The 13,718-nt window shown below is 40.7% G+C and overlaps 1 protein-coding gene across 1 annotated transcript in view; it reads left to right on the top strand.

Moving 5' to 3' along the window:
- The window catches only part of LOC144602797 (ras-related protein Rab-18), a 49,022-nt gene extending 42,182 nt beyond the window's left edge, over window positions 1–6,840 (top strand). Inside the window, exons 6-7 of the mRNA XM_078415927.1 lie at window positions 4,444–4,510; window positions 4,849–6,840. Of these exons, the coding sequence (XP_078272053.1) occupies window positions 4,444–4,510; window positions 4,849–5,024 (243 nt within the window). The 3' untranslated portion in view covers window positions 5,025–6,840. The remainder of the gene's footprint in view (window positions 1–4,443; window positions 4,511–4,848) is intronic.
- Window positions 6,841–13,718: the final 6,878 nt, after the last annotated feature.

Genomic DNA, 13,718 nt, shown 5'->3' with positions numbered 1-13,718 from the left:
CTGCCCTAACTCATTTTATTCTCCCCACATTCCTATTAACTCTCCCAAGATTTGCCCAGTTATCTACACAACAGTGATTAACCAATTAGACAGTTTTCACTTCCAAGACATTCCCTGGAGTGTGTTAATGCTTTGGATGCTTGCGGTTTCAGTTTGCCTTATTGGAAAATAATTCCATTCCGACTTTGTCACAAGAAATTGGTATCCATATTAATCTTTTCCTCCTTTGTTGTGTGGAAGTACTTGGTCTGACCCAGGTGCTTATCATATCATATCATATATATACAGCCGGAAACAGGCCTTTTCGGCCCTCCAAGTCCGTGCCGCCCAGTGATCCCCGTACATTAACACTATCCTACACCCACTAGGGACAATTTTTTACATTTACCCAACCAATTAACCTACATACCTGTACGTCTTAAGTTGCCAGGCAAGCTTTAAGTTGTCAGGTAAGATTTGAAAGTCACGGTGGAAGATAATCAACAAGGAAAGAGGGTGAGAACTTTGGGGTAAAATATCCATCCAAGGGTGGGTAGTATTTAAAAGTATTAAAATATTGCATGCATAAATAATCAGATTATAAAATGTAGCAGCATTATATTTCATTATAGATGAACTGAAGTAAAATCTAAATGTTGAAACTGCAAATTATTATTTCTGAAAATGTACCTTCTCCCAAAAACCAAAGGACTGCGGGACAGCTCCAGCACCCTGACTTATGTTGCACATTTTAATTTAAAATCGAGAAAACAAGTTATTAAGGTATCAAATTCAGCCAGATGTGTTCAGGGGAGAAAGGAGAGTGCTGACTGTTCTGAAACTCTGACTAGCACTAGTTTGTACATTGATCCTGAATCTCAAGGGGAAGATTGAGAAATAAATCTTTGCTGTTATGGCCAGATCTAGAAGTATCTTGTGTCGGAAAGCACTGCAGATGCTGGTTTAAACCGAAGGTAGACACAAAATGCTGGAGTAACTCAGTGGTACAGGCAGCATCTCTGGATAGAAGGAATGGGTAACATTTTGGGTCAAGACCCTTGTTCAGACTGAGAAATATCTTACCTTTTAATAAAAAAATATTCAGAGTATCATGGGGAGATATTGGAAAGGCCAGTAAACAAAACAAAGCTAAGATCAAAGTTCCGCAGTTGACCTAGAAATAATATTTTTTAGATTGTTCTTTAGTACGATATGACAAACTGAACTTCAGACTCCGGATGTTGAGATGGACTGCAGTGGTGCAGCTAGCTGAGCTGCTTCCTCACAGCTCCCATGACCCAAGTTAAATCCTGACCTTCAGTACTGAGTTTGTAAGATCTCTATATGACCATGTGGGCTTCCTCTGCTTGCTCTGATTTTTTCCCAATTCCCCAAAACCTGCAGATTGGTTGGTTTGTTGGACACTGTAAATTGCCACTGGTGTGCAGATAACTGGGCAAATCTTGGGAGAGGTAATGGGAATGTGGGGAGAATAAAATGAATTAGGGCAGGTTTAGTGCAAATGGTTATTTGAAGGTTATTGTGGTCAAGGTAAGTCAGATAGATATTTTCCATGATGTATCTCAACGACAAAGAGTGTTGAATTACAAAGATGAAACAATTAGACAGTTTTCATTAGAACAGTCCAGACAATGAAGCAAAAACGGTAAATGTTAGAAAAACTGAGCAAGTCTGTCTGCATCAGCATAAATAGAAACTCAGTTACAGTTTCACATTGAGGATTCTTTATCAGATTTCCAGCATCGCCAGTTTTAATTATCTGACAATGGAGCAATTCATTACTGTTTAAACTTATTAAAAGGATTGGATAAGGTTGATACAAGATGTTAAATATCAGAGGATCTATAAAATGGAACCAATGGTAAATTTAAATTACCATTGGTTTAAACTTGGGAACAGGCAAAACTTAGAACCTGTCTGAATCACTTATCCCTCAATCTAAATCTTTGTCTTTGTGTGGGCAAAAAATAGCGGCGTACTGTGATGACATTTTGCAAGCAGCATAACAGGATAGAATCAAATATATAGAGGTTCTGAACTTATCTGGATGAAAGAAATGGCGCAAATCATTGCTGCAACTGCCAAGCTGCAAGTCCATGGATTAGCTCTATCACAATCTCCCAACGGCAACGGAGTTACTGATTGTAAGGCATTTCCCAATGGCAAGGGAATCCTTGATCTCACGGAGGATTGCACTTACAAGGAATATAGTTCCTGGAAATGCTGGGGCGACCTCTATTGCACTCGAAAATGTAGCTTGCAAGTAAGACTGAAGGGGACGATGAATCCACCTCCCTACTATCCTACTGGCCAGTGTACAGTCTCTAGCAAATAAGGTTGAGGACTTAAGAGCAAGGCTGCTTTATCAAAAGGTGATGAAGGAATGCTGTGCGCTCTGTTTCACAGAGACATGGGTCACCCTGAGCTCCCCATACACAGCCCTCCAGCCCGGTGGTTTCTCCATGGACCGAACAGGAATCAGAAAAGAGAGAGGCAAAGCCGCCCACTCAGATGTAGTGGTCCTGTCCAACTACTGCTCCCACAGCTGGAACACCTGACAGTGATGTGCTTTCCCTATTCCCTCCAGATCCTGGTCATTGAAATCTTGTGACACAGATTATTTCAAGAAGTCCAGGTACCTCAACGAGGCCATCAAAAAGGCTAAAAGGAACTTTTGCCTGTAAGTTGGAGGATGAGACTGACGCTCGGCAGCTGTAGCTGGGCATGCACGCTGTCACCTCCTACAAGGCAAAACCAAATGGCAGCTCAAGCGATAGCGAGGCATCACTTCCGGATGAGAATGCATTCTGTGCATGCTTCCATTGGGCCTTTAACCTGTATTTGGTGTTCCCGATGTGGGCTTCTGTACATTAATGAGACAAAGTATAGACTGGGCAACTTTCACTCAATAGTTACTCTCTGTCTGCCAAGGCCTACTGGACCTCCCGGTTGATAACCACTTTAATTTCCCTTCCCATTCACATACTGACCTTTGTATCCTGGGCCTCCTCCATTGACATATTGGTTAAACAGCCCCTCATATTTCGATTGGCACTGATTTTGCCCTGGTCTTTTTTCCCTTCAAGCCTTCCCTCATTGCCCCCAGCTCCCCACTACAATCGGTCTGCAGAAAGGATCCCTACCCGAAATGTCACCTATCCATTTTCGCCAGAGATGCTGCCTGACCCGCTGAGTTACTTCAGCATTTTGTGTCTATCTGTGGTATGAACCAGCATCTGCAGTTCCTTTTTATTACGAATTTCATTGTTCCATTAGACAATTAAATACGCAACTTTTATTTACCACTGATATAGGGAGTTTCCTTATGTCGACCCTATCTGTATCCCTCATAAATTTTATACACATTATTCATGTCCCCTCTCGACCTCCTCCCCTCCAGCGAAAACCAACTAGCCTCTTCATTCTGTTTGGATATTTATCCAAATATTTATTTGGATATCTATGTTAATTAAGCGACACAAACTGTTAACAACATTGAATTAATTTTACAAATAGATGAATCATGATGCTTTTAATGTAATGCAACAAAGTTAAACGAAGATGTGCAGAGCGGTTTTGGGGTCCAGGTCCATAGCTCCCTGAATGTGGCAACAGAAGTAGATAGAGTGGTAAAGAATGCATATGGTAAACTCATCTACATTGATCAGGACATTGAGCATAAGAGTCAAAAAGTCATGATGCACTTTGGTCTTTAACACTTTGGTCAGGCTGCATTTGGAGTATAGCATGCAGTTCTGGTCGACCCATTACAGGATGGATTTGGGGAGGGTGCAGAAGAGGTTCACCAGAATATTCCCTGGATCAGGGGTTATTAACAATAAGAAGAGTTATTGGATTATTGGATTATTTTCAAACTTGGATTATTTTCTCTGGAATGCCAAGGGTTGAGGGGAGACCTGATAGAAGTATATCAAATTATGAGAGGCAGAGATATGGTAGACAGTCAAAACTATTTACCCAGGTTGGAAATGGCAAAGACTTATTGGCATGGCTTTAAGGTGAGAGGGGTAATGTTTAAAGCAGATGGGTGAAGCACATTTTTTTTACACAAATGGTGATGGGTGCCTGGAAGTGCTGCCAGGGGTGGTGGCGGAGGCAGGTAGCGTTTAAGAGACTTTTAGATAGGCATATGGATATGCAGCAAATGGAGGGTTATGGATCAAGATGATGCAGTGAACAAGAAGCCTGTCCTATTATCATACGATATTAGTTTATCTTGGCATTATGTTAGTACAGTCATTGTAGGCTAAAGGGCCCCTTCCTGTGCTGTACTTTTCATTGTCCTATGAGACTTGTTTCCCACCTTTCTCCCACACAATCCAACCCTAATGTTTATTTTCCAACCCAGTGGATAATTTTTCCCTATTTAGAATTTTATAGAGGTCGTATTTTAGGTGATTAACATAAAACTTTTTGTTGAAGGACAATCGTGAGGTGGACCGAAATGAAGGATTGAAGTTTGCCAGAAAACATTCCATGTTATTCATAGGTAGGTTGTCCTTTCAGTCGAGGTTATTTTAAATTACTCTGTTTATTTTTACAAAAACATTTGGTATCTACTAGAAAAAGAAATTGGCAAATGCTGAAAATAAAGTGAAAACAAATGGTTCTCTTGGACACTTTTGGATTTGGCTGTTTCATCCATGCATTTCTAGTTTTTAAAAGTAGCTAGTTACCAGTGCACATCTGAAATGAATGTGATGCATGATGAATAGATGAGAAATGATTGAATTAGATGTTATCATGTTTCCTCAGTCTCATTCTTATTTGTTTTGATTTTAGTGCAAACTTGGTCTGCTTTAAAAAGTTAAAACATTTACTTTGCAGAATCAAGTGCAAAGACGCGTGATGGTGTGCAGTGTGCATTTGAAGAACTTGTTGAAAAGATTATTCAGACACCTGGCTTATGGGAAAGTGAAAGTCAAAATAGTAAACTAAGGCTATCGGACTCGCCTAATGCCAACAGTGGAGGTTCTTGTGGTGGATATTGCTCAGTACCGTAAGACTCTTGATGCGGCAGCTTCTTGCCAATATTAAATAATTGGTGAATCATTTGTATAAATTCTAGAGTTGACATTGCAGTTTGCACACTTTGTTCATGTTGTATAAACCATCCCTGAATTTCACCAACGATCGGTGTTCAAAAAACATTTCTCCGTGGCAAACCACATTGTAATTTGAAAATAACCTTTAAAAGCACTCATCAACATGTGTTCACGATTATACAAGCTAGGTTCATCTTGAAACAGTCTATCCATCTAAACATCAAGATGTTTTTTCGTGTATTTTCACACTTCAGTGCTGAGCCACATTACTGTCTTTCCCTGAACTCAACTCAGTCTCAAATATGGTTTGCAAATTTTGTTATGTTTTAGGATAACTATATTTTCACTGCTGTTAGTCTAGCTGACTAAACATAACTGCAAGAGAGGAGTAAATTTGTATCAGATGTTAAAATATCGACGTTTCTTTGTAACTTCTGTTTCACATTGTTTTTAGTAAAATTCTGCTTAGTTTTTTCACAGCAGCAGAATTTTTAAATCTGTCAGATCCACAGTTGTGTTAAACAGATGTAGCCTAAGAAAGATAAGTGGCATGTAACTCTTAAGTTGTTGAAAACATGTGATTTTTAAAGCCTGCAGTATTGACACGAAAGATTAGACCTACTGTAAAGATCCATTTCATAACAACCAAAAGATTTGAATATTTTGAAAAGGATTCACCTTCGTTTATGAAGTTAATCTTTGCAATTAACTAAATACTAAAATACTCTTCTACCATTCTAGCTTTAAATTACCCTGTATGTCAACGTTTCTGTTCAATCTTACTCATATAGACTCCTTTATTATATATTTGCATGTTTCAGAGTATTGTGCAAGGTACATTTTCATATACACTACAGTTTTTCTTTCAAGTGATAATTCTGAAAATGGTTTTTAAGTAATATCGATTTACGGTTGAATATGAATTGTGGAGAGTGAGGTGTTAAAGTTGAGTCAAAAACTAAAATGTAAAGTCTGTTATTACTGTATGCTTTCATTATTTATTTATTACTTTATCGTATGCATATTTGATGAAATAGTTAAAGTAGATTATCATAAACATGACATTAAAGAAATAATCCCAGTGCAGTTTAATTTTTCCCCTTTTTTTAAATGAGTTGCATGACTATCTGATTTTTTTTGGTGGGGGAACAACATTTGGTATCTAAATAGGATTCTAAAAAAGGCGAAATATGTTGGATTGAGCAAGTTAATATAAAATAAATGTTTTTATATTGTGCCTTTTAAAGTACTAAAATGTGCCAAAGTGTTTCACAGTGGCATTGTCAATAAAGGCTTCTGTTACATATGCAATTGTTGATTCGGTGTACAAGACACAAGTGATGCTTTAGGTTTGAACAACACTCTGACCTTGCCGAGCATCCCATATGAATATTAGTCCCAGTATTTCAAAAAGTTAGACAAATAATTTGGTGCTCTTCTCTGTTGTCTTTCCCTTCAAAAGAGGGGGAGACTGGAGAAGATTGCTGAACAAGGAAAATAATATCTTAAGTTGGTGTAGGATGCTGGCTATGTTTTAAAGAAACTAAATTATCTGTTTAATTATGACTTTAATTAGTTATATAGAACTGTAAAGATTGGGGAATGTGAATGAAAAATGAAAATGGTGTAAATTGCATTGTGCAAATATAGTCAGACGATAATTTGCATAAATATTTTACAGTTTTACAGCAATGATAGCATAAGGTATTACATTAAAATATATACTGTATATGAATAAAAATTCCACAAGTCTTCTCCAGGATACTTGTTTTTTTATATTTTAGATTTTGTTGTCAAATTGTCAATTGTCATTTTCCTAGGAATGTGTGTTCATTTGTTTTAAAATACTGGGGTTACAACAAAGGCACATTGGTTAAACTAATTTCAACCACCAGTTCCTTTCCCTCTCCATACCCATACTTCCTCTCTCATCCCTAGTTCAGCTTTTGAAAACCAATTTATTGGGGCATAAAGTTTCTTGAACTTAGGAACTAATTGGGTTTGCCATGTATGATAATATCATCATTTCACAATAAACAATAGGTGCAGGAGTAGGCCATTCGGCCCTTCGAGCCAGCACCACCACCATTCAATGTGATCAAGGCTGATCAATCTCAAACAGTACCCCGTTCCTGCCTTCTCCCCATACCCCCTGACTCTGCTATCCTTAAGAGCTCTATCTAGCTCTCTCTTGAATGCATTCAGAGAATTGGCCTCCACTGCCTTCTGAGGCAGAGAATTCCACAGATTTACAACTCTCTGACTGAAAAAGTTTTTCCTCCTCCGTTCTAAATGGCCTACCCCTTATTCTTAAACTGTGGCCCCTGGTTCTGGAATCCCCGAACATTGGGAACATATTTCCTGCCTCTCACGTGTCCAACCCCTTAATACTCTTATATGTTTCGATAAGATCCCCTCTCATCCTTCTAAATTCCAGTGTATGCAAGCCTAGTCGCTCCAGTCTTTCAACATACGACAGTCCCGCCATTCCAGGAATTAAACTAGTAAACCTACTCTGCATGCCCTCAACAGCAAGAATATCCTTCCTCAAATTTGGAGACTAAAACTGCACACATTACTCCAGGTGCGGTCTCACTAGGGCCCTGTACAACTGCAGAAGGACCTCTTTGCTCCTATACTCAACTCCTCGTGTTATGAAGGCCAACATTCCATTGGCTTTCTTCACTGCCTGCTGTACCTGCATGCTTCCTTTCAGTGACTGATGCACTAGGACACCCAGATCTCGTTGTACGTCCCCTTTTCCTAACTTGACACCATTCAGATAATAATCTGCCTTCCTATTCTTACCACCAAAGTGGATAACCTCACACTTATCCACATTAAACTGCATCTGCCATGCATCCGCCCACTCACACAACCTGTCCAAGTCACCCTGCAACCTCATAGCATCTTCCTCACAGTTCACACTACCACCCAGCTTTGTATCATCTGCAAATTTGCTAATGGTACTTTTAATCCCTTCATCTAAGTAATTAACGTAAATTGAAAATAGCTGCGGTCCCAGCACCGAGCCTTGCGGTACCCCACTAGTCACTGCCTGCATCTCAATCTGATTCACAGAGGTGCTAAAGAACATTGAGCCAGATGTCTCATGTTGAAGTTCAAGATGGATAAAAATGTTCCAATCAATTAGAGTGAGTTGCACGAAAATCAGATATGTCAAGATATAGTGGAAGAAATAAAATTGGTCTGAAAACCTATATAGACTCAATGGGTCTCCTTCCATATTGAGGGAGAGAAATTCAGTCTCGAAATTCTGGGATGTAGGCTAATAACAAGAGATACTTCCTGGTTAAAGGGCAATGAAGATAAGTTGATGATCAACATTTTAGAAGAAGTCATTTCAAGAGAGGAAAATAAAAGATCTTCATAGAAAGAGTGTAAGGTGTGAGAAGAGTGAAAGAAAAATCTAATTTAAGTTAGGGTAGGCCAAAACTGGGACCAGTGATCTGACCTTTATTGCAGGACAGGCCAGAGTGACGAGCTAAATTATTCATCAGAGCATGTCAGCGAGTGGAAAAAGGCTGCCAAATATTCTCTAATGTTGGACTTCTGGGAGTCCAGCTGCAAAATTTCAAATTTCTGCATTTTACCAAAAATTTCACTGAACTGGAGATTAGGTATAAGACTCAATAACTTGCTTCATTTCAGTAAATGAAGAGTTCTAAGGGAAATTTGAACTAATAAAATGTAATTGATTCAAGTTTACTTAAATGTTTCAATGTGTATGTTTTAACATTTCAAGTCTTTTCGGTGTTTCTGGAATCCTTGCACTACTAGTTAACACATCACTGCCTTTGTGAAGGTGTAGGAGTGTCACCTTATTTGACCATTGCATTCCTTTGTGAAGGTATTCTCACTGTGCTATTGGATAAGGAGCACAGGTGATGAAAGAATTTCCATCAAATTGTTGTCAACTTTGAGTGGAACAAGGCGTTTTCTCATGCATCTGAATTCCTCCTTCTTGGTATTAGCGGTTTGGGAGTTGCTGTCGGAGTAGCCTAGATGAGTGACTATAGTGCCTTTATGTAAATGGTATACATTGCGTTCCAGTGATGACAACAATATATGTATCAGCAGGCTGCTTTGGCTTGAATGGTGTCAGGCTTTTGGGTGTTGTTGGAGCTGCACTCAGTCAAGTTTATTCCATTATAATCCATCATAATGCTTTGGATGGTGGAAATCCTCAAGGTGTCAGGAATGAAGTATTTGTTGAAGAATACATGACCTCAAACATTGTTATAACCAGAGTATTTATATGGCTGGTCCAGGTATGTCTATTCAATGGTGACCCCTTCCACCCCATAAAATGGTTGATGGCATGGAATTACAGTGGCATTACATTTTGGTTAGACTTTCTTGTTAGGGATGCTCTGGTACTTTTCTAACATGAATGTTACTTGCCACTTACCCAGCCTTGAAATATGTGTAGATTTTAATGTGTGCATACATGGACAGCTTCATTAGCAGTGAAATTATATATGGAATTGTCAGAGGTATGGCTTCAACTATGTTTCCTATGTGATAACCATGCGACTGAAGTTTTACAAGGGCTCCTTTATGACAGTGTTCTTAAAATGCTGCTTAGATGTCAATGTCAGTAATTCACGCTCGTCCCTAGAATTCAGCCCTTTGGTCCATATTTAGAGCTGAATAGTTTTGGTAACGTAAAGAGCCATTGATGAACAAGTTAATGAAAGTAGGTGCTGATTAATGGTAATGTCAAGGATATCTTTCATCATTTTGTGGTGATTGAGGATGGAGATTCGGCAGTAATTAATGCTGGTGTGTCACAGCGGGTCAGGCAGCATCTCTGGAACATGGATAGGTGATGTTTTGGATTGGGATCGGGGGGGATGTTTGTAGGTTAGTTACCTAAAATGGGTAAATTCATTGTTTATCCCGTTGTGTTGTAAGCTACCCTTCCTCACATCAATCCAGGGAAGCCAATAGCCTTTCCAGGTGAGACAGGTTTCACAAGCATCTCCTCTAGCTTCATCTACTGCATTTTGTGCTCCCGAAGTGGCGTCCCTAACATCGGCGAGAGCAAGTGTACATTAGACGACTGTTTCGCTGAACACTTGCTCTTGGTCTGCCAAGGCCAACCTCCAGGTTGGTAACCATTTTAACTGCTCTTCCCATTCCCGTAATGACCTTTCTTTCCTGGGGCTCCCCCATTGCCAGAGTGATGCAACATGCAAACTGAAGGAACAGCATCTCATTCTGCTTGGATAGCTTACAACCTGCATAGAATTTACAGCCTACACAGAACTTACAATATAGATTTCACCAATTTTAGGTAATTAACCGACAAACCGCCCCCACCCCCCTTTTTTACTCCCCTGGATGCACACCTTTTTCTGTCTTTCCCGTTTTCCCCATCCCATTTGACCTATGGCTTCCTCTGGTTTCATATAGCACGCCTCCCATGCGATCCAATTTTCCAGATCAAGGTTGTAATGGCAACTTCAGTCTTTTTCCAATAAAGTCCTTTCTGATTGCCTTACTTCACAGGGTAGGAGTGAACAATCTTCACGCAGAGCCCCAACAGAGAGATCTTAAAGACGTTTCAGTTTAATTAGCCGTTTATTGAAGTAGTAATACAAACAGATCTGTATCCAAACTTTTCTCTTGTCGCAGGTTTGGTAAGAACTATATCTCACCATGGCTCCTCGTGTCTGACCCTCCCATCTCTGCATTCCCAGATATATTCCTAATTCTGGCTCCTCCCAGTCCATTATGCCCATATACCCCGATCAGCCAAAACATTATGACCACTGACAGGTGAAGTGAATGACATTGATTATCTCGTTACAATGGCACCCGTCAAGGGGTGGAATATATTAGGCAGCAAGTGAACAGTCAGTTCTTGAAGTTGATGTGTTGGATGTAGGAGAAATGGGCAGGAGTAAAGACCTGAGCGACTTTGACAAGGGCCAAATTGTTATTGCCAGACGACTGGGTCAGAACATCTCTGAACGGCAAGGCTTGTGGGGTGCTCCCGGTCAGCAGTGGTGAGCACCTACCGACAGTGGTCCGAGGAGGGACAAACCACAAACCGGCGACAGGGTGTTTGGCATCTAAGACTCATCGATGCACGAGGGCAACGAAGGCTATCCCGTCTTGTCCAAACCGACTATGGGAAGATGACAAGCTGGTGGAGGGAGTGTGATGCTCTGGGCAATGTTCTGCTGGGAAACCCTGGGTCCGGCCATTCATGTGGACGTCAATTTGACATGTGTCACTTACCTAAACATCATTGCAGTCCAGGTACACCCCTTCATGGCAAAGGTATTCCCTTATGGCAGTGGCTTCTTTCGGCAGGATAATGCGCCATGCCACCCTTGCACACATTGTTCGGGAATGGCTTGAGGAACATGATGAAGTGTTCATGGTGTTGCCCTGGCCTCCAAATTCTCCAGATCTCAATCTGATTGAGCATTTGTGGGATGTACTGGATCAACATGTCCGATACACGGCAGCTCCACCTCGCAACTTAAAGGACTTGAAGGATCTGCTGCTAATGTTTTGGAGGAGAAGAGGGAGTGATCGTGGTGAGACTGGTCCTTGATTATACTGGTGGCCTTGCTGAGGCAGCCTGAAATATAGATGGAGTCAGTGGAAGGGAGAATGGTTTGCGTGATGGTCTAGGCTACGTCCACAATTCTCTGCAATATCTTGCGGTCTTGGATGGAGCTGTTCCCAAACCATGCCTTAATGCATCCTGATAAAATGCGTTCTACGGCGCGTCTGTAGAGGTTGGTGAGGGTTATTGTAGACATGCCAAACTTCCTCAGTTTTCTAAAGAAATAGAGACATTGGTGTGCCCCACTCTCATCAATCTTCTAGGTTATTCAAAAAAAAATTGCGAGACACGATTTGCCACACGTAAAACCATGTTGATCATCCCTAATCCACCAACTCCTGTGTTTCCAAATGTGTGTATATCATATCCCTTGGAATCCTCTTGCCTACCACAGATGTTAGGCTTACTGGTCCTTAATTACCGTTTTCTTTGCAGCCCTTCCTAAATATCCTCTGGTCTTCTGGAACCTCACCCATGTCTGACAATGATTTATTTCTCTCAGCAAAGGCTCCTGTAATTTCTTCTCTAGATTTCCACAATGTCTTTGGATATATCTGATCAGACCTGGGACATTTGTCCAAATTCATATATTTTAGGACATCCAGCACATCCTCGATTGTAGCACAGACAATCCTTAAGACACTCCCATTAATTTTCCCATGTTGTCTCATCTTTATGTCTTTCTCCGCAGTAAAAACAGGGCAGATATATTCATTAAAGACTTTGCCCATCTCCTGTGGCTCCATACGTCGATGACTCCTTTGGTTTTGGAGGGGCTCTATTCTCTCTCTAGCTACCCTTTTTCCCTTAATATACTTTGGATTGCCTTGGATTCTCTTAATCTTACCTGACATATTCCCTTTGTGCCTTCCTAATTTCCTTCTTAAGCACTATATGCTCAATCCCCTCTACTCCAGGGATGAATTTAACCCTAACTGCTTACATATGACCCATGCCTCCATTATTCAGACAAGAGCCTCAATTTCTCTCATCACCCAGGATTCCATGCACCTACTTGCCTTGCCCTTCACTCTAACAGAAACATGCATACCTTGAGCTCTCACTATTAAAAGCATCCACGTTCCTTTGCCACAAACGACCTACTCCAATTAACTTTTGCAAGTTCCTGTCTAATAACCTCAAAGTTGGCTTTGACCAAATTTAAAACTTTTTAATTTGTGAACCCAGCCCTATCCTCATCCATAACCATTTTAAAGCTAATAGAACTGTGCTCACTGGTCCTAAAACTCCCCCACTGACAGTCACTTGCCTTACCCAATTTCATATAGGTCAATCTTAGCTCTCTCCCTTGCAATTCATCCCTCTTCTATTGGTCACCTCTGCCTGAGAAGAGATCCCAATGATACAAAAATATGAATCTCTGCCCCCTACACCAACTCCTCACCCATGCATTCATCTGCCCTGTCTTCTCACCTTCACTAGCACACAGCATTGGGAGTAATCCTGAGGTTACTACCTTTGAGGTCCTGCTTTTGAACTTTTTTATCTAATTCCCTATATTCACTCTGCATGACCTCATCCCTGATCTTACAATGTCATTATGTGCCAATGTGCACAACGACTTCTGACTGCTACCCTCCCTCCGAGACATTCCGACCCTGACACCAGTGAGGGAATGCACAATCCTTGCAGTCACAGAATCTTCTATTTTTTCCCCTCACTCTTGAGTCTGCTATCACTATGTTCTGATCTGATTTCACACTTTCCTGCTGTGCTTCAGAGCCAAGCCTGATGCCACAGACCTGACTGGTACTGCTGTTCTCAACTGAACAGTCATTCCATCTCCTTTCCACCCTCCCCAAACACTATCCAAAAGGCTATCCAGAAGGAATGGGGTACTGATTGAGAATGATCAGCCATGATCACATTGCTGGCTCGAAGGGCCGAATGGCCTACTCCTGCACCTATTGTCTATTGTCTATTGCTATACTTCTCTTTGAGGGGAGTGGTTACAGGGGATTTCTGCACTCTCTGCCTATAATCACTTTACCCTTCCTGGTAGTTACCTATCTACTTTCTAGATT

The sequence above is a fragment of the Rhinoraja longicauda genome, chromosome 2 (genome assembly GCF_053455715.1).
Source record: "Rhinoraja longicauda isolate Sanriku21f chromosome 2, sRhiLon1.1, whole genome shotgun sequence".
NCBI lineage: Eukaryota > Metazoa > Chordata > Chondrichthyes > Rajiformes > Arhynchobatidae > Rhinoraja > Rhinoraja longicauda.
This window is presented reverse-complemented; position numbering and strand designations above follow the sequence as displayed.